General features: G+C 45.6%; 1 protein-coding gene across 2 annotated transcripts in view; it reads right to left on the bottom strand.

Annotated features, from left to right (window-relative positions):
• GALNT10 (polypeptide N-acetylgalactosaminyltransferase 10) overlaps positions 1 to 24,841 on the bottom strand; it is a 382,115-nt gene that overhangs the window by 213,346 nt on the left and 143,928 nt on the right. For both annotated transcript variants that reach the window (XM_063928357.1, XM_063928356.1), the window contains exons 2-3: positions 21,371 to 21,473; positions 18,899 to 19,037 (exon numbers count right to left, since the gene is read on the bottom strand). In XM_063928357.1, the coding sequence (XP_063784427.1) occupies positions 18,899 to 19,037; positions 21,371 to 21,395 (164 nt within the window). In that variant the 5' untranslated portion in view covers positions 21,396 to 21,473. The remainder of the gene's footprint in view (positions 1 to 18,898; positions 19,038 to 21,370; positions 21,474 to 24,841) is intronic.

The following is a 24,841-nucleotide window of genomic DNA, read 5'->3' as shown; positions in this document are numbered from 1 at the left end:
GGGATCCCTCTTCTGGCTAGAATCAGCCGTTCAACCTCCATGCCGTCAAACGTAGCCGCAGTAAGTCCTGATAGACGAACGGGCCCTGTTGCAGAAGATCCTCGCGAAGAGGAAGAGGCCACGGATCTTCGAGGAGCATCTCCAGAAGGTCCGCGTAGCAGGCTCTTCTTGGCCAGTCCGGAGCAATGAGTATTGCTTGGACCTTTTCCCTTTTTTTTTATTCTTTTCAGAACTCTTGGGATCAGAGGAAGTGGAGAAAACACGTACACCATCTTATAGACACATGGAGTCGTCAGAGCGTCTACCGCCACAGCCTGTGCATCTCTTGACCTGGAACAATACCGCTTGAGCATCTTGTTGAGACGAGAGGCCATCATGTCGATTTGTGGATATCCCCACCAACGTGCCAGGCACGTGAACACTTACAGGTGAAGGCCACACTCCCCTGGGTGCAGGTCGTGTCTGCTGAGGAAGTCTGCTTTCCAATTGTTTACTCCCGGAATGAAGACCGCTGACAATGCCACTGCGTTTTTTTCTCTGCAGAGAGCAGAATTCTTGACATCTCTGACATTGCTAATCTGCTTTTTGTTCCGCCCTGTCGGTTTATGTACGTCACTGTACCATCACATTGTCCGACTGGACCTAAATGGCCCGATCGTGAAGAAGATAACACGCCTGCAGAAGGGTGTTGTATATGGCCCTGAGTTCCAGCATGTTGACTGGAAGGATAACTTCCTGACTTGACCATCTACCTTGAAACTGCACCCCCTTGGTGACTGCTCCCCAACCTCTGAGGCTTGCGTCCGTGGTTAACAGGATCCAGTACTGAATTTCCGAACTTCCGAGCCTCGTTGAGGTGAGAAATCTGTAGCCACCACAGAAGGTAGATACTGGCTTTTGGTGACAGACGGATCCTCTGATGCATGTGAAGATGCCATCCGGAACCATTTGTACAACAGATCAAGCTGCGTGAAACCTTCCGTATTGAAGCGCCTCGTAAGAGGCCACCATTTTCCCCAGATGGCGAATGCACAGATGCACCGATATCCAGGTTGGCTTCAGGACATCCCGAACCATTGACTGGATTACCAATACCTTTTCCAACGTAAGGAATACTTTCTGCGACTCCATGTCCAATATCATTCCCAGCAATGGGAGCCTCCGTGTTGGCTCTAGGTGAGATTTTGGAAGGTTCAGAATCCAGCCGTAATCCTGGAGAAGTATGGTTAAGAGTCCAATGCTGTCCAGCAACCTCTCCCTGGACGGCGCCTTTATCAGAAGATCATCCAGGTACGGAATTAAGTTCACTCCCTGCTTGCGAAGTATAAACATTATCTCTGCCATCACCTTGGTGAACACCCTCGGTGCCGTGGAGAGACCAAATGGCAGGGCCTGGAACTGGTAGTGACAGTCCTGCAGCGCAAACCGTAGATAAGCCTGAAGAGGCGGCCAGATTGGAATGTGAAGGTACGCATCCTTGATATCCAGAGACACTAAGAATTCCTTCTCCTCCAGACCCGAGATCACCGCTCTCAGAGACTCCATCTTGAATTTGAACACTCTTATGAACGGGTTCAAGGACTTGAGGTTCAGAATTGGTCATACCGAACCGTACGGTTTCGGTACTACAAACAAGTTGGAATAGTACCCTTCGTTATACAGATGAGGTGGAACTGGAACAATGACTTGAGTCTGTACTAGTTTTTGGATGGCATGCTGTAAAGTTATACTTGCCTCTTGTGAAGCTGGTGAGCCTGATTTGAAGAATCTGTGAGGTGGGAGCTCTTGGAACTCCAGTCTGTAGCCCTGGGAAACAAGATCTATGACACAGGGATCCCAATACGAACTTGACCAGATGTGACTGAAGAATTTTGATCAGGCTCCCACCTGACAGTCCTTCAGGTATCGTGGTCCACCATCATGCTGAAGGCTTTGAAGAAGCAGAGCCTGAGCTCTGATCCTGAGCACCTGCAGTTGCTGGTTTGCATGGTTTACCTCTTGCACCTCTGGATTTTCCCTTAAACTTGGCTGTCCGAAAGGACTGCAAACTTGAAGCTGAATAAGCTTTCCTGGCTGGGGGAGCTTCGGAAGGAAGATACGTACACTTACCCGCAGTAGCTTTGGAGATCCATTTGTCTAGTTCATCTCCAAACAAGGGCTCTCCTGTGAATGGTAGGCCTTCCAAGCCTTTCCTGGAGTCCGCATCAGCAGTCCACAAGCCCCTGCGTGCTGACACTGCCATAGCGGTGGTGCGTGCATTAAGCAAACCAGTCTCTTTTATAGCCTCCACCATAAAGTTCACAGAGTTCTGTATATGCTGCAGGAGTAAAACAACATCCCCCCTAGACAAGGAATCTAACCCCTCAATTAGGTTACCTGACCATTTAGCAATGGCTTTTGTGATCCACGCACATACAATAGTGGGTCTCTGGGCCACCCCAGCAGCTGTGTACAATGATTTGAGTGTAGTCTCAATTTTACGATCAGCAGTCTCTCTTAGGGACGCTGCATCAGGGATAGGCAATACAATTTTTCGTGACAGCCTAGAGACTGATGCTAGGAGGGACCACCTCTGAATCACTCCATTGATAAGTTCATCGCCTCAACAGTAAATCATTTCGAAGTCACAACCGTTAACCAACAAAATATCGAGGAAAATAAACAAGAAGAAGAGAAAAAGAAAAAGAGAAAAACAACGAATTCAGCAAGACCGACAAGACGAGGTTGCAGAGGAGGGATTAATAGAAAAAGGAGCAAAAAGAAGAACATCTGTACTCCCATAGAACAAACACCAACTAATCTAGTGTTCAATCTCAGTAAAAGACAACTAAGTGAGCAAGAAATAAAAGTGCTGAATAAGGGCCTTAAATACGCTCCAACATCGTATATGAATGACTTTGATAAGTACATTGATATTCAAAAGTTCGTTAGAAAAATCACCTTGAGGAAATTCTTTGCACTAAAGGAAACAGAGGGCAATGTTACAGGAGAGCAATCAGAGGAAACCATGGCAAGCACAGAACAAATAGAAGAAGAAACTCCCAATAAAAAGAAAAAGAAGAGATCAAAATTTTATCCAACCCATGTCAAGGGGCCCTTCATCGAAACCTTCACTAAGTTAGTGTTGGAGGAAGTGAAAAATTTAAAGAAACCGAAGATGAAATTTAACCTCAATAAACGGGAGAGGAAAATCATAGAAGATCTTAGTAAAGATGAGGATATCATCATAAAACCCTGTGATAAGGGTGGCGGCATAGCCATATTAAATCGTGAGGACTACATCGGAGAAGTCATGAGACAACTGGCTGATAGTGAAACTTACATCAAATTAAAAGGGGATCCATCCAATGTGATAAAAGAAAAATTCCTTGTGCTCATTGATAAACATCAGCAGAGCCGTGGGATGACCAAAGAAGAATATGACTTTGTGAATATAGAGGATCCAGTAACTCCTACTATATACATACTTCCCAAAGTCCACAAAAGCTTAATAAATCCTCCTGGAAGGCCCATCATAGCCGGAACTGGAAGCCTCACATCCAACCTTTCTGCTCTGGTGGATTCAATCCTACAGCCCCTTGTTACCTCTAACCTCTCTTATTTGAAAGACACAGGTGATGTTATCAACAAACTTCAGAATATTAAGTGGGAAGATGGCATGAGTATGGCCTCTGCCGATGTAACATCACTCTACACCTGCATCAGACACGAACAGGGCTTGGAAGCCATTACATGGTTCCTCAATAAGACAGAAATGACCAAGGAGAGAAAGGATTTTACATTGGAGGCTATCGATTTCATACTTAAAAATAATCATTTTTTCTTTAATGGAGAATTTTTCCTTCAAAAGAACGGTACTGCGATGGGGACTAAATTCGCCCCGAGCTACGCTAATTTATTTATGAGTTACTGGGAAAATCGAGCCATTTACGAGGGCGTAGCTTGGGGCGGACCCCTCCTACATTGGTTTCGCTACATCGATGATGTGCTTCTATTTTGGACCTCTTCTCAGGAAGAATTGGGAGAATTCTTTGAATCACTGAATGAGAACACTGTTAATTTAAAATTTACGTTCACTAGCAGTCAGGAGCAAATTAATTTCCTAGATTTGACCATTTATCAGGAAAATAATGCTCTTAACACCAAAATTTATCAGAAACCCACAGATGTAAATACCTATATTCCCATTGATAGCCAACATCATGCCTTATGGTTGAAAGGGGTCCCAAAGAGCCAATTCTTACGAGTACGGAGGAACTGCAGTCACGATCAGGTCTTCAAGCAACAGTTACTCCAAATGAAGGAGAACTTTGTCGGGAAAGGATATAAGGAAGAAGATTTAAATCAAGTTATCAGTGAAGTAGAGCAGATAGACCGTATATCCTTACTGTCATCCAATCGGACTAAGAAAAAGGAACATTCCAATAGACTCACTTGGGCCTTCATATCTCAGTATGACTCCCAACATGGACAAATCGAGAAAGTTATTAGGAAGAACTGGTACCTTCTAACTAGAGACCCGATCCTTGCCAAGATAATACCAAAAAAACCAAATTTTGTATATAGGAAATCAAGAAATCTAAAAAACCATCTAGTAAGGAGTGCTCTGCCTATGCCGACTCGAAACTTAATTAGAACTAAGGGCTTCCACAGATGTGGGCTGTGCATTGGTTGCAAAAACATTAAAGATCCTACCAGCAAACATTCCGAAGTGACAGTTAATGATGTCACCTTTAAAATCAGGGACTTCATTACCTGTCACACGGCAAATGTGATCTACTTGATCGAATGTTCCTGTGGCCTTTATTATATTGGGAGAACCACAAGACCGCTCAAGATAAGAATAGGTGAACATCTACGAAATGTAAAAAAAGGAGTAGAGACCCACCATCTGTCTAACCATTTCAAAAAGAAACACAACTGCTCCATTCAACACATAAAGAAGTTTATCGGAATTAAACACATCAAATCTACTTGGAGAGATAAGAACATCGATAAAAACCTTGCAATCTCAGAGATGAAGACTATTTTTTCACTCAATACCCTTACCCCTGGGGGACTTAACCACGACTTTGAACTTAAATGGTTTCTCTAATTAACATCAGAGTGATAAATAAATATTTATAAATGTTATTTCTCCACTCTGCCCTATTGGTCTGCGAAATTTATGGAAAGTTAGGGCTTGTGATGAACCAACTCATTTATAATATTTTCCAGATTTTAACAAACTCATTATTGGGTTTTATAGACACTTTCTTGATATTCTCTTTTTGATTTCTGATAATACAGTAACTCTATATTTGTTTGTTTCAGCAGTTTTGAGTATAAATACTGGGACACCTCACTAGGAAAGAAAAGTGGAGATTATGGCTAACGATTATTCATTGCAAAATTATGAACGACTATTTAGAACTACCAAAATGGCTTCTGCTATGGACCACAAAGACCACAATCCCCCGTGATGCGGCTGATCGATATTCCAGTGATTAATACCACTGAGAAATCACAACGTGATCGCTTTGTCTACAAAAGCAACGGAAGAACTGCGGCCAGAGAGATTACATCACTCATAATTCTGAGGGAGACACTAGGTCTCCGTCCGTGGTTTCCATTGCACATAAAAGATCTACACCAGGAGACTACATTTCCCATAATCCCTAGCGGTATATAAACATCCGGTCACTGCCGCTACTTTGTTTCCCCTCAGAGAACTACACCAGGAGACTACATTTCCAACAATCCCAAGCGGGATGTAACATCCGGTTACCGCCGCTACTTCTCTTCCCTTTCAAGACTACATCACCCATAATCCTGAGCAGTATGAAAACTTCAGTTTTTCCGATATCTGCAAATACAAAGAACTACAACAGGAAACTACATTTCCCACAATCCCAAGCGGAACACAACGTCCGGTTTTCACCGCTATTCCCTCTCCATTAGAAAACTACAATACCCATAATTCAGAGTGAAATGAAAAACTTCGGATCTCCCTGATATCGGCTTCTGTAAAGGATTATATTCAGGACAAGGGAGGAAATATACATATGGATGACTGGTTTTCTCTGTACCTAGCAGGAAGTTATGATATATATATGTATGTTTAAATTTATATATTTTTTTTTCCTTGCCACTTCCGGTTCCGGTCACATGACCAGAAGTAATTTATTATTATCACTATAAATAGGGTAACCTATTGGACAGACCCTCATGCCTTGAAAAAGAGTCCTAGACTCGAAACGCGTTGGAAAAGAGGGAGCATTGCATCAGCGGACCTGTCAACCCCACCTGAGGGAAGGTAAGACCTTGTCCTTTTTTTTTTTTTTTTCCTGGAACTTATATAAGTTGGCCACTTTTATGTTCCTAGACGGTACTTACCTCCCTCAGACTTTGACTCTTACGCTGAATCAAGCCTTTTATGTTGCATTTTATCTTTGAATAAAATTATATTCTTTTATCTACCTTGGACGGAGTTTATCTTTAAAGAAACCGTGATGTGAGGAGACATTCAGCTGTCAGAGTGAGTGTTAGGTACGCTGATTTCGTACCAGCATTTCTGAAAAAAATTGGCTATCATTTCCTTGTGAAAATCATTTGCTATGGTCTAAAAAGATACCTTTGTATGAGTAAAGACACCCGCCTCTATGTAAGTGAGGTGTGTTTATGTGAAGATACCTGAAGTGCAAAGATACCTTTATGTATATCATCCGACGACTCACATCGTAAGTGAGGTACGCCGGATGAGATTGATGAAGTTTTTGCTGTAGGACACATAACAGCACTACACATTGTATATTCCTTTTTTCCCCATATTCGTCTTCTGTGGTCGAGTGCACCATCAAGGATCCCAACACAGAAGATTGGTCTAAAAGATACCTTTGTATGAGTAAAGACACCCGCCTCTATGTAAGTGAGGTGTGTTTATGCGAAGATACCTTAAGTGCAAAGATACCTTTATGTATATCATCCGACGACTCACATTGTAAGTGAGGTACGCCGGATGAGCTTGATTAAGTTTTTGCTGTAGGACATATAACAGCACTACACATTGTATATTCCTTTTTTTCCCCATATCCGTCTTCTGTGGTCGAGTGCACCATCAAGGATCCGAACACAGAACATTCCGGACCACTATTGGGATATACAAAGTTTAGCTAAGTATTCTAATTTGCTCACTGTACCATTCTTGCTTGTACGTTAGCGCCATCTAGTCCACAAAATCCCCTTTTTTCTAGAGACTGATGCGTCTACTATCGGTGGATTTTCCCACTTTTTCCTATCCTCCAGAGGAAAAGGAAATGAGAGCAATCTTTTAGGGATTTGAAATTTCTTATCAGGATTAACCCATGGTTCTTCAAAGAGGGTATTCAATTCCTTTGATGCAGGAAAAGTGACTGAGGACTTCTTTTTTACATTAAAATAAGATTCCTCACACTCCTCTGACACCTTATCAGGAATTTGCAGAACATCTCTGATAGCCTTTATAAGAACCTCTATTCCCTGTGACAGAGTAGCAGTCCCCCCTCCCTCCTTCATGTCTAACCCGGCAGCGTCAGACTGCAGGATATGGGCAGAGATCGTTTCTGCGGACAAATGGGAGGGGATTGAGACGCTGGTTTCTATACATAAACTCATCCACAGTCTGTCTTAAGTATTGCGTCTCTTTCTCATTTTGGGATAGCTTTGTAGAAATATTTGAGATCGTTCCATTAATGGGATTAACCCACTCCGGTTCAGCCCCGCTATTCTGGGAAGGTGCACTGCCCCGAGTACCCAGTAGTGAGCCCCCTGGTGAAGAGGAACACTCCGCTGTACAAGAAACACACTCTTTGCCTGACAAAGTAAATGTGACAGAGCACACACACACACACACACACACACACACACACACACACACACACACAGGAAAAGGTTAAGCACAATAAACCCACAAAGAGCCCTTCAAGGAGACAGAGAGTTATTTGGAGCCAGACCCCACTGATCCCTTATCGCTAATGCCAAGCTTAGCCGGGTCGCAGACTAAATACCCTGATAGGGGACCTAGTACACTAATAATCGCTTACCCCCCCTGCTATAACCCCTGGTACCACTGAGGTAATCTGGAGTCTCTCCGGAGGAGCTGTGTGCCCTTGTCAGTCAGCGTCTGTGTCCACTGCAGAGGGACAATGGCGCTGGTGAGCTGCTGGATCTGTTCATAGTGAAGGCCCTGTCCCTTCAATGGCACGCAGTCTTCTCGCTTTTTTATACTGGCTGAGGTAATCTGGTGCTTAAAGTGGAGAGAAAACCGTTTTAAGGCTGTTTTTGCCAGTGTGGGTACTGTGTACAGTGTACTGAGACGCAGTTGTTTACTGTGTCTGGAGACACATTCCGCCCCGGTTAGAAGCCGTACGTCTCCGTACCCTCATGGCACCATAATGGCCGGTGACTCGCTAGTCGGGACACCGGCTTAGTACTCACCACTCTTCATTCTTCTGGCTCTGTTAGGGGTGGCGGCGTGCTGCGGGAATGTACGCTCGACGTGGTGGGGCTTGTGAATAGAACCCTCAGGAGCTAGTGTCCTGTCAGTGGGGAACGGGACCATTAACCCTTCAAGAGGTTGGGCCGTTCCCCTCCCTAAGTCCCACGAAGCATGCAGGCTGGTGCCAACCAGCCCTGCCTGAAAATAACAAACATAGAAAATAAATGCAGAAAACTCGTCAGGAGCTTCCATCCGGGCATATTTTCTAAACTGAGTCTGGTAGGAGGGGCATAGAGGGAGGAGTCAGCCCACACTATCAAATTCTTAAAGTGCCCATGGCTCCTAGTGTACCCGTCTTTACCTCATGGTACTAAATGGAACCCCAGTATCCTCTAGGACGTAAGAGAAATGTGGCGTTAGTACACCCGACCTGTACTCTTACACCCATGGTGGTCTAGTGGGGACCTTGTTCAGTGACCGTGTCGACGCCAGCGCCGCAACCCGTCTCCCTAGGTCGCGGACAGAACGCAATTTAGTGGCGGGTCCCGCCTAGGGGACCCTCTTACCTCCTCCCCGTAGCAGCCACGCAGTCCAGGAGAGCGGTCTGCGACTGTGTTCCTAAGCCGGAGCGTCTCCGCCACAATTGCCAACCGTGGGAGTATGAGACGCTGCTTAGTAGGTGATGGAGCTGCGCCTGACATACAACTCTGACAGCCCAGTTGAAGAAACCTTCTTAGAAAAGCTTTTTCAGGGCTGCCCTCCTGTTAGGAGACCTGCTGCTCCAACTTAAAACTGAGCTCTCAGTGTCTGGAGGCGGGGTTTATAGGGGAGGCCCCAATGCATCCTGGGACAGCCTAAAGCTTTAGCCTGTTGATGCCTCTGGATCAAGATCCACTCTACACCCGGATGTTTTCCTGTGGAAACCAATGTATCCTGCTGCAGAAATAGTGGCGGAATACAGGAGACCAGAAAAAGAGGAAAAAAAACCTACACCAGTTTTGAGACTGTATAGACCAATCTGCTTTCTAACCTATATGGCAGATTGATTGTGTTCATGATCAATTTTAGCTCTTATTGCACACTGTTAAATGGTACATTCACAGATGTCTATCCCACCTACATTATATTTTTGGCAGCAGCCAGACACAAAGTGACTCATTAAGGAGCTTACGGTGGGATTCTAATTTCAGCAAGTACTGTTCATTTTCTGCACTTAACTATTGGGCTATTAATTTGTTTAACCCATAGAAAGGTCTACTACAGGTGGTCCACACCAGGTGCACATTGCAAGTGATAATGATGCGAATTAGAATGCTCCGCTGCTGCACACTGCTGAGTTGCTAGGGTGTACATATGTGTCCTCATACAACTAGCCTCAATAAGCCATGTGACGCGATATGACTGGCGTGAGTTAGCCACCTGGCACCGTTTTTGCATCTTTGATCCAACACGGATGCAGCAGGAGATTGCCAATTCATTTGATATGCGACACTTGTATATCTGTGTGCGACTGAATCTGTATCTGAAGAACAGCAGACATGGGAAAAAGCTCGGATCGCTACATTGTAGCATTTCATATGCAGACTCAGTCGCACACAGGTATACAAGTGTCACATATCAAATTACTCAGCACAGTCTCCAGGTGCGTCCCAGTCACGTCACGACTAAGACGCCCGGCGCTAGCAGAGTCACATGAGATATGGCTCACAGAGGGGGGCTGTTTGGCACGAGTGCAGCAATAATGTATGAGGATATAAAATATATGGTCAACAGTTGTTAAAATGTCGACAGGCAACATATTAAAATTTCAACATGGTCAGAATTTCAACATTAGGATTAGACCTAGGAGTTAGGGATTGTGCAGAAATGCTTAAAGATGGAAGATCAGAGGTTTGACATTACGGAAGTGATAGTCACATGACCACTGTGACCCGGAAGCAGTGTTGGAGCTGCTACAGCTGTCAGGAGCAGTCACTATTGCCCCACCAGGGATGACAGGTCAACATTCACACATGTTGAAAATTCATCATGATTAATGCTGACATGGCCAACACTGGCATTATGCTAATAGCGACATGATGAATGTTGACATAAAAATACCGAACCAGTGGCTAAAGGCCTTCACACACGGCATGATAAAACTGCTGATCCGACAAATTGGAACAATACAGCACAGGCCTGGCCAACCTGTGGCCCTCCAGATGTTGTCAAACTATACGTCCCAGCATGCCCTGCCAGTTTTAGCATTCCGTAATAGCAAAACTGTGGCAAGGCATGATGGGACCTGTAGTTTTACAACAGCTGGAGAGCCACAGGTTGGCCAGGCCTGATATAGCAGCTATATAGTTCCGTGTGTGAGAATGATGTCGTCCATTGCGTGCACTCGTGAGGTCGTCAGCCCGCATTGCTGATCTAACTGCATGTTCAAATGACCAGCGATGCGGGCAGACGATCCCATGCAGCGCTATGCGGAGGAGGGCCGGCATAGCGGGCACCGGATCGCCACGTGGGCCTAATTCAGACCTGATCGCTCGCTAGGGTTTTTTTGCATTGCTGTGAACAGATAGTCGCCGCCCGTAGGGGAGTGTATTTTCGCTTTGCAAGTGTGCGAACGCATATGTAGCAGAGCTGTACAAACAGATCTTGTGCAGTCTCTGCACAGCCCAGGACTTAATCAGCCGCTGCGATCACTTCAGCCTGTCCAGGACCGGAATTGACGTCAGGAACCCTCCCTGCAAACGCTTGGAAACGCCTGCGGTTTTCCAACCACTCCCAGAAAACGGTCAGTTGCCACCCACAAACTGCTTCTTCCTGTCAATCTCCTTGCGATCGGCCGTGCAAATGGATTATTCGCACAAACCTACCGCTGAACGGTGATCTGCTTTGTACCCGTGCGACGTGCCTGTGCATTGCGGTGCATGCGCAGTTCCGACCTGATTGCAGCAAAAAAAATGCTAGCGAGTGATCAGGTCTGAATTACCCCACCCACACACCGTGTGTGGGGGCCGCCTGATATGTTGGCCCTCGGATGCTCCGTTGCATCGGCCGCACACATTGCTCCGTGTGTGGCTAGCCTGACACGGCTGCACGTTGAATGGAACTATATGTGACGGATGTGTAGCGGAAGTAAACCAGATGTATAATTTAGCTGTCACTTTGCATACATTCACAATTGTGGCTTTATTAGGGAACACAATTTGCACGTGCATTTTGGGCCACAATTGCGGACAACAGGCCTTTGGTGATGGAACTTCTTAGCACCAAATATAAACGTTATGGTAAGAACTTACCGTTGATAACGTGATTTCTCTTATGTCCACAGGTATCCACAGGATAACATTGGGATATTGTTGAGCGACAGCGAAAATGGCACCAACACGGTCACAAGCTTTCTGGCCTCCCAGGATGCATTGGGGCCTCCACTATATAGTCCCGCCCACTGACTCAGTCAGATCAGTTCTTTCCACAGCGATTATAGGCAGGAACATTAGGTAGAGACCTGTACAGGCGATAAGAACACACATGCACACCCTTCCATACAAGAAGGAAGAGGTTTTTAGTGTTTGTCTAGATCCTCAAATCAGATGCGTCCGGGTGGGATCCCTGTGGATACCTGTGGACATAAGAGAAATCACGTTATCAACGGTAAGTTCTTACCATAACGTTTATTTCTCTGGCTGGGTCCACAGGATTATCCACAGGATAACATTGGGATTCCCAAAGCCATTTTGGTGGTGGGGACGCCCCTGATTGCACAGGAGGACCTTTCACCCGAAGTCTGCGTCATGAGAGGCAAAAGTATCCAAGGCATAATGTCTGATGAATGTGTTTATGGAAGACCATGTGGCTGCCTTACATATCTGTTCTGCTGATGCACCCTGTTGTGCTGCCCAAGAAGGACCTACCTTACGTGTAGAGTGTGCAGAGACATTAGCCGGAATAGGGAGATCTGCATGAGAATAAGCTTCAGATATTACCACTCGGAGCCATCTCGCCAGCGTCTGTTTACTAGCAGGCCAACCTCTCCTATGGAATCCGTAGAGGATGAAGAGGGAATCTGTTTTCCTGATGGCACTAGTACGATCTATATAGATTTTTAAAGACCGGACCACGTCCAGTGACGCTTTTCCCGCAGATAGTCCCGATACCTGAAAAGCTGGGACTACAATCTCTTCATTCAGGTGAAACTTTGACACCACCTTTGGAAGATAACTAGATCTCGTTCTGAGAACTGCTCTGTCTGGAAAAAAACTTAGGAAAGGAGACTTACATGATAATGCTCCTAAATCTGACACTCTTCTGGCTGACGCCATTGCCAGTAAAAAAAAGAACTTTAATCGTTAACCACTTAAGATCCGCTCTCTCAAGTGGTTCAAACAAAGGACCCTGGAGAAATTTAAGAACTAAATTCAAATCCCAGGGAGCTGCAGGAGGAACAAATGGAGGTTGAATATGTACTACTCATTGGAAAAACGTACGTACATCCTGTAGGTCAGCAATCTTCTGCTGAAACCATACAGTCAACGCTGAGACTTGCACCCTCAAGGAAGCAACCTTTAACCCCTTATCCAATCCTGCCTGCAGAAAATCCAAAATTCTAGCTACTTTAAAGGCTCTTGGATTGTAATTTTTTCCAGAACACCAATGAATATAGGCTTGCCATATTCTATGATATACACGGGCCGAAGAAGGCTTTCTTGCTCTAAGCATGGTTTGGATTACTTGCTTTGAAAATCCTTTAGTCTCTAAGATAGAGGTTTCAACAGCCACGCCGTCAAAGACAGGCGATCCAGATGACTGTGACAACAAGGACCCTGCATTAACAGATCTGGACGTTGAGGGAGCAGTATCGGTGCTTCCACGGACATTCTCCACAGATCTGTGAACCAATGCCTTCTTGGCCAAGCTGGAGCTATTAGAATGATTGCTCCTTTTGCCTGTTTTATCTTTCTCACTACTCTGGGTAACAGAGATATTGGAGGGAACAGATATGCCAGCTGAAACCTCCATTCTACTGACAGTGCGTCTACCAGGACTGCTCCTGGGTCCCTTGTTCTTGATCCGTACCTCGGAACTTTGTTGTTTAGACGAGACGCCATAAGGTCTATCTCCGGTAGACCCCATCTGTTCACCAGTGTCTGAAACACTTCTGGGTGTAGTGCCCATTCGGTTTCCTGAATGGTGTGCCGACTGAGAAAATCCGCTTCCCAATTTAGTACACCCGGGACAAATACTGCTGACAATGCTGGGAGATGGAGTTCTGCCCACTTTAGAATGGGAGTTACTTCCTCCATCAGACTCTTGCTGTGAGTCCCTCCTTGATGATTTAGGTATGCTACTGCCGTCGCATTGTCTGAGCGGATCTGGACTGGTCTTCCTTGTAGATTGTCCTTTGCCTGAACTAGGGCCAAGTAAATGGCTCTTATTTCTAACAGATTTATCGGCAGGCGACTATCCCTTGCGGTCCATTTTCCCTGGAACCATAGGCTTCCGAGTACCGCCCCCCAACCTTGCAGGCTGGCATCTGTCGTCAGGACTTGCCACTCTTTTATCCAAAAGGGTCTCCCCTTGTTTAAATGGTCTGTCTGTAGCCACCATGCTAGAGACCTTTTTACATTTGCTGGAATCTTTATCATCTGCTTCTTTATTGTTTGATGATTTCCGTTCCATTTTGTCAAAATGAGATGCTGCAATGGTCTGGAGTGGAATTGCGCATATTCCACCATGTCGAACGTTGATACCATCAGACCCAACAGTCGCATTGCTGCATGGACTGACATTGTCTGGGCTTGCAACGCTTCCTGAGCCATGACCTGCACCTTGACTATTTTCTTCTCTGGTAAGAGAACTCTCTGTAGGTCTGAATCCAAAATGGCTCCCAAATGAACCATCCGCTGTGATGGATTCAGGGACGACTTCTCCCAATTTATGAGCCACCCGTGTCTCTGTAAACAAACTATCGTCTGTTGGAGATGGCTCAACAGTGAATCTTGCGACTGTGCTAAGATTAATAGGTCGTCTAGGTATGGGAATATCCTTATCCCTTGTTTGCGCAGACAAGCTGCCATAACCACCATGATCTTGGTAAACACCCTGGGTGCTGTAGCTAGCCCGAAGGGCAGAGCTTGGAACTGGAAGTGTTCCTTGAGGATGGCAAACCTGAGGTAACACTGATGTGATAGTGCTATAGGCACATGTAGGTAAGCATCCCGCACATCCAGAGATACCATATAGTCTCCCGGTTCCATAGCCAACATTATGGAGCGTAACGTCTCCATGTGGAACTTCGGGATCCATATGTAATTGTTCAACATCTTCAGATTTAGAATTGGTCGATATGACCCATTTGGTTTCTGGATTAGAAACAGATTGGAGTAATACCCCTGTCCCTTTTGTGATGGAGGTACTGGGACAATCACACCTGACTGCAGTAATTTTTGGACTGCTTCTTGCAGGGCATTGGCCTTCGACTCTATACGAGACGGGCTGGTGCAAAAAAATCTTTGAGGAGGCTGCCTCCTGAATGGGAACCCATACCCCTGAGATACTACCTTCTGCTCCCAGGTATCTGTTGTTGACTGTTGCCATGTGGGTGCAAATTGCAGGAGTCGGCCCCCAACCCTGGAATCCTCCAGTCTCTTCAGGCTGAGGGCTTTTGTTCAGGTTTGGAAGCTGGCTTTTTGCTAGCCCACTGCTTCCTACCCCTGGATTTAAACTGGGGTTGTTTAGGCTCCTCTTTACCTTTCGCTTTGCTTTGCCAGCGAAATGAGCGAAATTTTAAACCCTTGGACTTAGGGTTGTAGGTAGCCGGAAATCTGACCTTCTTCGATTCAGCCTCTGACTCTAGGATATCCGATAAAGGTTTTCCAAATAATATATTACCCACGAAAGGCAATGCTTCCAATTCCTTCTTGGACTCCACATCTGCCTTCCAGGTCCGTAGCCAGACTGCTCTGCGAGCGACTACTGCCAGGGCTGAAGCTTTAGAAGCAACAGTGCCTACATCAATGGCTGCTTCTTCTAAATACTGGGCAGATTGTCTTAAACGGCAAAGACGATCCTCTTGCTCCCTAGTAGGAGAGGGGATGTCATTCTCTAGTTCCTCTATCCATTCGCCCATTGCCTTTGCTACCCAGGCCGAAGCCATAGCAGGTCTTACCACTGCACCCACAAGAGAAAAAATATTTTTCAATAGGCTCTCTACCCTCCTGTCTGTGACATCATTCAAAGAGGTAGATGACAGTGGCAAAGCAGATTTGTGCACTAGTCGCAGAACATGTGCATCTACTTTTGGAGGAACTTCTCTCTTCGAACAATCTCCAGCAGGAAATGGATAATAAGAATCCCATCTCCTAGGAATCTTATACTTTTTACCGGGCGCTGCCCAAGACTCATCCATCATTTCCGTCAACTCCTCTGACGCTGGAAATTCAGCTTTCACTGACTTTGTTCGTTTGAATACAGGTGCTTTTGCTTTTAACGCTGTCTTGGCTGGTTCTTCCAGAGAAAGCACAGCCTTTACTGCATTAATGAGTTCAGCTACATCATCTGAACTAAAGCTCTGCGACTGATCATCATACGGAGTTGAATCTATTGTTTCCGCATCATCATCCGATGTATCCTCTTGTGTAGTCTGCCATACAGACGTATCCGTCTTAGTCTTACCTACACCTTGGTTGCTTGTAGAGGCTACTGGAACCAAACCATAGGAAGGGAGCTGCATGTATGGGTTCATAGTGTAACCTAACCCTTGAGGTGGTGCTACTGGAGCTAACCTGTCCGCTATTGAAGACAGTCTTTGCGAACATATTCCATGGTGGCTCTACTGGAGGTTGAACTAACTCCTGTTTTTTACTTCGCTGAAAAGCGAAACAGTTTGCACACAAACCCTCATAAGTGACCAATTGAATCATATCAATTACCCCTGACTTACAAGATAAGCATGTTAGGGCTGTAGGAGTGCTTGACAAATTCTCCTCATCACTTTTGCCGCTCACAGACATTTTTTCTGATATTGATTACACAATTTTGTGACTGAACCACACCCTATAATCAGTATATAGAGGTGAAATCAATCTGACCACAGTGCACCTGATTTGAGGGTCAGAACAGGACTGACATTACACAGAAAAGTCAGCACACATACTAGCAGTCAGTCACATGTTAAAGCATTAGACATTGTCATATGAGAATACAACCTCCATAATAACTTATACATAAATAGGAAAATTGTACTTCTGTTTAACTGGTTCTTTTTCAACATAACATGCAGAAAACACAGTAATATACAGGTCTCATATGCAATAGGTACTAAAAATTAACAGTGCACACTAAGAAGTAGAAGGAATTTTTAGTACTGTATACCCCCCACCTCCAGGGAGCGGGATACAGGGAGACTCACCACACTTCCATATCCAAGCAAAGACGCTCGAAAGACGCTGAGTGGATTCAGACGCTACTGGTGTACACTGCCGCTCTTGGTAACTGATAACGGACACGGACGCTCACCAACGGACACGGACGCTGAGCGACTCCACGTGCATGCAGACACTAAAGGCCTGCGACTCGGTCTGGGCGGGTTTATATCCACTGTACACAACCGCAGCGTCTAAGCTGCGACCGAGTACCCTCGTGGTAGCGTCTGAGCCGGAAGTGAGGTCATTCAGTTCATGAAACGAGAGACCCGCGGGAACTGGCCATGAACTCGGAGGAGGGACGGCCAGGAGAGCGTCTGAAACCCCCTGTTGACTTAAACTCCCAGGATCGCGGCCTCACCTAGTCCTGGCGCCTATGATCCCCGGAGCGTAGCGCTGTCACACTCGAGATGTTCGGCGCATCAACACGCTGTTTGTAGTCTCCACCAAATCAGCGTAGCTGTGTCCTGACCCTTCTAGTAAGAGGAAGTCCATATACTCACTGTCTCCCCATGCTCCGGCCACAGCCTGGTAACGTCTGCTGGACCTGCTAGAACATCCGACACAGACGCCCGTCGAGACAGCACTGTACCGCGAAGGTAAGCATTGTTGCGACCCGGTGGGGAGTTGTTGGAGCGACTCTTTCTAATACACGTTTAAGACGCTGTTAAGAGAAGTCGCTCAAACCAAAACAGTAAGTCTATAAAAATAAAGTAATGAAAACTTGAGGCTGCTTTCACAGCAGCCCTGTGACCATGCGGCTTCCTGCCGCACCAAGCAAAAAACTGATCTGACTGAGTCAGTGGGCGGGACTATATAGTGGAGGCCCCAATGCATCCTGGGAGGCCAGAAAGCTCGTGACCGTGTTGGTGCCATTTTCGCTGTCGCTCGACAATATCCCAATGTTATCCTGTGGATAATCCTGTGGACCCAGCAAGAGAAAAAATAAGTTTGCTGTCTGTGAAACCTCATACAGGAAGGTACTAAGCTCACTAGTAACTATAAGTAACAAATGTTCATGTCAGCCCTGACATAGTTATAGGGACAATCCTCCTTTGCCTTCTACTAGGATGTCTGCTGCATCTGTCTCTACTATATCCTCTGCACGGTCACAGATGACACTGCCACCAGGGGAATGAGACTACTATAACTAAAACTAAGCAATTACTCAGATAAAATGTTTTTCTACAAATGAAGTTATAATATAAATCAGAACATATTCAAAGGTTTCGCACAAACCTAATCAATGATCTGGAAAGTAGAAATTAACTAACTAATGCGGTTTAATTGTAATACAGGGCGGTCTGCAAAACCGTTACTACCTATTGGGAGAGGGGAAGATCTGTCAATAAATTGACAATTTTAAATGGGAAGCGGTACGGCTATCATCCCGGCCGCCGGTCATTCATACTGAACCGCTTTAAACACATGATTAATTTGAGTAATTAGTCAGAGTATTACATTTGTTATAAAAAGACAAACAAATAAAACACACCACCACAAGATGTACAGAAAGAAAGAGGATAGATGTTTGTCAAAAACAACATTTATGCATTAGTCCAGAGATTCTCAGACGCAATCCTCATGGCACCCCAATGGTCCAGGTTTTAGGCGTATCCATGCTTGGCCACAAATTAGCACCTCAGTCAGTTTGATTTAACCATCTGTGCTGAGCCATGGATATACCTAACGCCTGGACCATTGGGATGCCTCGAGGACCGTGTTTGAGAAGCTCTGCATTAGTCTATAGCCCTGCTGGAGAACCTTAATTTTCTGCAGCAGAGCTTCTGACAAAATAAGATAAGGAAAAAAGGGACCGACATAAAAGCAATGTGCTTGATTATGATCTCGAAGGATCTGCGGTGCATGCAGCAACTTACCGCTGGTCGTTAGTTTGCACATGTGATGGACCCGTACTGCAAGCACATGTAAGCAGTAGCTATGGCACCTCCGTCCACATATGAATCAGGCTCAGTGTGAAACCACAAACCCTGATTATTATTTTGGAAGAACTCTTTGATTTACTCACTTTGGATGCCGGATATCTGGAATAGATCTGTTGAGTGAGATTTTGTCACTGACGTATATATTGAATCCATTCTCGCGATATGCCTGCTCCACTCGATCTGCATCCGTCATCGGGAACGGTTTCCCCTGCTCTCCATTGCCTAAGGAAATGTAAACACCATGAGTACGGAGTCAAACACACGTAAAGCCATCAGTCAATCATTAGAAGGCATCTTAAGACTGGAGTATACATTTAAAAAAAAATGTGTAATAAGGATACAAAGAACTTATTTTGGAAACTTTGTGCTTTGACAAAACAGTAAAGGCCCCCATCCACTAGTCCGATTTGGGCAGTTTTCTTCAGATTTCGACACATCTGACCGTCATATCTGAAGAAAAGTGTCACATCGGATGGCTCTTCCGATCCGATGCGCACTCCCGTGTCAGATATATCTGAACTACAGATCTCTGAGGCTGCCCCAACTATTTATCTGAATCTGAAAAAAACAGGTGCACATCGGATTGTTTTTTTTTACTTCAGATGTATCTGATCAGATTCATCTGAAGCGTCACTTGACTGGCATCTCCCTAACCACTCCCACCCACCAAGAGGGGGAACAGCGGCAGCAGCAGCATCAGATCAATCGCATGTAGCATGTGTGCATCAGATATATCTGATGCGATCTGGCACATGATATATTGCATCAGATATATCTGAAGTGAATGTAAGTAAAATTAAAGCCAGGGTCTGATCCAATTCCTGGGACGCTCACGGGAGAGTTCAAGAGAAATCTGATGAGATCTGCAGTTCAGACAAGTCTGAGTAGTGGATGGCCACCTTAAAAGAAAAAAGAAAAACACAGCAAAAAGGAAACAATTGTGGGCCAAACATCTGAGCCGTGATTTCCTGTTCCGCTGACAGGCAGGTAATCGGAAAAAAAGAACAGCCCGTTGGAAAATCCCTGGTTTGCCCTTCCAGATCATTGCTTGGTCTGAATCAGCGAATCGACGATCTCCGACATTTTGCAAATTTCCCGGTCCCCAATGGGGAAGAGGGAATTGCCATTGGTACATGGACACTATGGGGGTCATTCCGAGTTGATCACTACCTGCCGTTGTCCGCTGCGTAGCGATCAGTGAATAAAAATGGCTAATCTGCGCGTGCACCGCAATGCGCACGCACGTCGTACGGGTACAAAGTCCATTGTGGTTTTGCACTGGTTCTAGGGACGATTCCAAATCGCACAGCCGAACGCAAGGAGATTGACAGAAAGAGGGCGTTCATGGGTGTCAACTGACCGTTTTCTGGGAGTGTTTGGAAAAACGCAGGCGTGGCCGGGCGGGTATCTGACGTCATTACCGTGTCACTCGTCGCAGCAATCATCGCACAGGATAAGTAACTACAGGGCTGGTCTGGTTTTGCACAAAATGTGTTTGCAGGCGCTCTGCTGCACAGGCGTTCGCACTCCTGCAAAGCGAAAATACACTCCCCCATGGGCGGCGACTATGCATTTGCACGGCTGCTAAAAACTGCTAGCGAGCGATCAACTCGGAATGACCCCCTATGTGTGAATGTGTATTACACACACTTGCACAAAATTTGTCACACTAGCACCACAGTTCATAAGCCATGTGAACTGTGAAAGAATCCCACCCTGGCATTCGCACTGCCAGCTATTCCTCTGCACACTAAGCACCATTTGTCAATAGCATTAAAGCGTACACATCTTATGGCAGAAGCAGCCAACTTGTGGGCCATATCCCTGAGATTACAGCCTATCACAGTGTGTCTAGTGCCACAGTGAGGTCACCAGGAGAGAAAAGTCTGCCCGGTCAAGAAAGCACAAAATTGCTGCCAGCACTGTATACAGAGGAGAAGTACTCCATAACAGCATACAGATGGGTCCACTTACATTTAGCCTCCTGGCACATTAAACATCCCTTCTAGTCACGCTATGCCGTGGTGTGACTCTGTAGAGCCGAGCGTCTTTACATGCAACTTCTTCCAAAATGATACAAATAGGACGCACAGGCAGCTTATGCTGATTTAAATGATATTCGGCATGTCTATATTATGTGTACGACCATGGCTGTATTTGCATAAGAAATGCTATGCTACAGTGTTTTCCTAGAAAACACTAATATACCATTTCATATGCAGAAACAGCCGCAGACACACAGAGAATTTAAGAATGCCGCATTTCAATTTAATCAGCAGAGTCTGCCTGTGCGTCCTATTTGCATAGAGGTGTGGATAAGATGCATTTTCGACAAAACGGAGCAGCACGGGACCTGTCGGCTCACTCACGCCAGGCATCTCCCGCTGCGTGGCGTATTGAGGCAAGATGTATGAGGACACATCTGTACTTTGCAATTTGCTAAATCAGTAACCAAGATGGCATGGAGTCACACTAAGTAGCTTTAGGCACCACACGTGTGCACTCTAAATGTCGTTCTTTAAAAGTGACAGAAGAGACAGGATTGCCAACACTACCTGTTTGATCGTGGTCTAGTCTCATTCTCTCATAGTCATGCCAGTCTTTCTTCCCCAAGCCTTTGTCTTTGGCATAGTCATCCTTTTGTCTTATCAGTGCAAACTGTAAAGGAGATAAAGGTAAAAGTAAAAAAAAATAATTCCCGAACCTCTCAGCTACTGCACAACTGCGCTTACATGAAGTATACACTGAAAACTGAAATGATCTTTGAAAAAAATCTGTTAATTAACTTCAGATTCCTGACCTAAAATGCTAACCATTTAGCATACACAAGTTCTACCTTCACGTGGCTTCTTACGAATTCACAATTAAAAGGAGTGTACATGAAGGAACATGCAATAGTAACCTAAGACTCATCAACGTAAGCGTACAACAAATCAAACAAGAAGTGTCGGCACCCCCTTAAAGCAGACTCCGTTTCAAACAACAAAGCTTCTGTCAATGCACGTAAAATTGTGCATGTCTTCCTGTTACATTCCAGGAGACTTTATTATAACGCTATTACTCACTTGAATCAAAAGAAATCACCGCTTACATTACCTACAACCGCAGGTGATTGGCAGTCATATATGGTTTCTTGATGAAAGCAAATAATATTCACTGAACAAGTGTTAGCTAAAAGTTATTCCCCACTAACACACTGTGGATGGTAATTACTTTAACCACCTTAATGAGGTGTGTTAAATGCAAATCGACGGAATTATTGTAATACATGTGCTACTGTGGAAGCAAGGAATTAGCATTCCGTTTAACCTGAACACCAGCAGTAAAAGAATAGTGACTTCATTTTTTATGTTGTACTTATAGTTGCTATTAGTCCAAAAATATACTGGTAGGTTAACTAGCTGCTGATGTGTGTGGTCCTGTGTTAGGGAATGTAAATTATAAGTTTTAAAGGGGCAGGAACTGTTGTGAATAATTAAATATAAATATTATCTGTAGCAAGCAGTGCCTAATATGAGGGCACCATACAAAACAAACAATAATAAAAATAAGAATTTACTTACCGATAATTCTATTTCTCATAGTCCGTAGTGGATGCTGGGGACTCCGAAAGGAACATGGGGAATAGCGGCTCCGCAGGAGACTGGGCACAAAAGTAAAAGCTTTAGGACTACCTGGTGTGCACTGGCTCCTCCCCCTATGACCCTCCTCCAAGCCTCAGTTAGGATACTGTGCCCGGACGAGCGTACACAATAAGGAAGGATTTTGAATCCCGGGTAAGACTCATACCAGCCACACCAATCACACCGTACAACTTGTGATTTGAACCCAGTTAACAGCATGATAACAGAGGAGCCTCTGAAAAGATGGCTCACAACAATAATAACCCAATTTTTGTAACAATAACTATGTACAAGTATTGCAGACAATCCGCACTTGGGATGGGCACCCAGCATCCACTACGGACTATGAGAAATAGAATTATCGGTAAGTAAATTCTTATTTTCTCTAACGTCCTAGTGGATGCTGGGGACTCCGAAAGGACCATGGGGATTATACCAAAGCTCCCAAACGGGCGGGAGAGTGCGGATGACTCTGCAGCACCGAATAAGAGAACTCCAGGTCCTCCTCAGCCAGGGTATCAAATTTGTAGAATTTTGCAAACGTATTTGCCCCTGACCAAGTAGCTGCTCGGCAAAGTTGTAAAGCCGAGACCCCTCGGGCAGCCGCCCAAGATGAGCCCACTTTCCGTGTGGAATGGGCTTTTACAGATTTTGGCTGTGGCAGGCCTGCCACAGAATGTGCAAGCTGAATTGTACTACAAATCCAACGAGCAATCGTCTGCTTAGAAGCAGGGGCACCCAGCTTGTTGGGTGCATACAGGATAAACAGCGAGTCAGATTTTCTGACTCCAGCCGTCCTGGAAACATATATTTTCAGGGCCCCGACTACGTCCAGCAACTTGGAATCCTCCAAGTCCCTAGTAGCCGCAGGCACCACAATAGGCTGGTTTAAGTGAAATGCTGAAACCACCTTAGGGAAAAATTGAGGACGAGTCCTCAATTCTGCCCTGTCCGTATGAAAAATTAGGTAAGGGCTTTTATAGGATAAAGCCGCCAATTCTGATACACGCCTGGCTGAAGCCAGGGCTAACAGCATTACCACTTTCCATGTGAGATATTTTAAATCCACAGTGGTGAGTGGTTCAAACCAATGTGATTTTAGGAATCCCAAAACTACATTGAGATCCCAAGGTGCCACTGGAGGCACAAAAGGAGGCTGTATATGCAGTACCCCCTTGACAAACGTCTGAACTTCAGGAACTGAAGCAAGTTCTTTTTGGAAGAATATCGACAGGGCCGAAATTTGAACCTTAATGGACCCTAATTTGAGGCCCATAGACCGTCCTGTTTGCAGGAAATGCAGGAATCGACCCAGTTGAAATTCCTCTGTAGGGGCCTTCCTGGCCTCACACCACGCAACATATTTACGCCAAATACGGTGATAATGTTGCACAGTTACATCCTTCCTGGCTTTGATCAGGGTAGGGATAACTTCATCCGGAATGCCTTTTTCCTTCAGGATCCGGCGTTCAACCGCCATGCCGTCAAACGCAGCCGCGGTAAGTCTTGGAACAGACATGGTCCCTGCTGGAGCAGGTCCTTTCTTAGAGGTAGAGGCCACGGGTCTTCCGTGAGCATCTCTTGAATTTCCGGGTACCAAGTCCTTCTTGGCCAATCCGGAGCCACGAGTATAGTCTTTACACCTCTCCTTCTTATGATTCTCAGTACCTTGGGTATGAGAGGCAGAGGAGGGAACACATATACTGACTGGTACACCCACGGTGTTACCAGAGCGTCCACAGCTATTGCCTGAGGGTCCCTTGACCTGGCGCAATATCTGTCCAGTTTTTTTGTTGAGGCGGGACGCCATCATGTCCACCTTTGGTTTTTCCCAACGGTTCACAATCATGTGGAAGACTTCTGGGTGAAGTCCCCACTTACCCGGGTGAAGATCGTGTCTGCTGAGGAAGTCTGCTTCCCAGTTGTCCACTCCCGGAATGAACACTGCTGACAGTGCTATCACATGATTTTCCGCCCAGCGAAGAATCCTTGCAACTTCCGTCATTGCCCTCATGCTTCTTGTGCCGCCCTGTCTGTTTACGTGGGCGACTGCCGTGATGTTGTCCGACTGGATCAACACCGGCTGACCCTGAAGCAGAGGCCTTGCCTGACTTAGGGCATTGTAAATGGCCCTTAGTTCCAGGATATTTATGTGAAGTGACGTTTCCATGCTTGACCACAAGCCCTGGAAATTTGTTCCCTGTGTGACTGCTCCCCAGCCTCTCAGGCTGGCATCCGTGGTCACCAGGACCCAATCCTGAATGCCTAATCTGCGGCCCTCTAGGAGATGAGCACTCTGTAACCACCACAGGAGAGACACCCTTGTCCTTGGAGACAGGGTTATCCGCTGATGCATTTGAAGATGCGATCCGGACCATTTGTCCAGCAGATCCCACTGAAAAG

The sequence above is a fragment of the Pseudophryne corroboree genome, chromosome 6 (genome assembly GCF_028390025.1).
Source record: "Pseudophryne corroboree isolate aPseCor3 chromosome 6, aPseCor3.hap2, whole genome shotgun sequence".
Taxonomy (NCBI): Eukaryota; Metazoa; Chordata; class Amphibia; order Anura; family Myobatrachidae; genus Pseudophryne; species Pseudophryne corroboree.
This window is presented reverse-complemented; position numbering and strand designations above follow the sequence as displayed.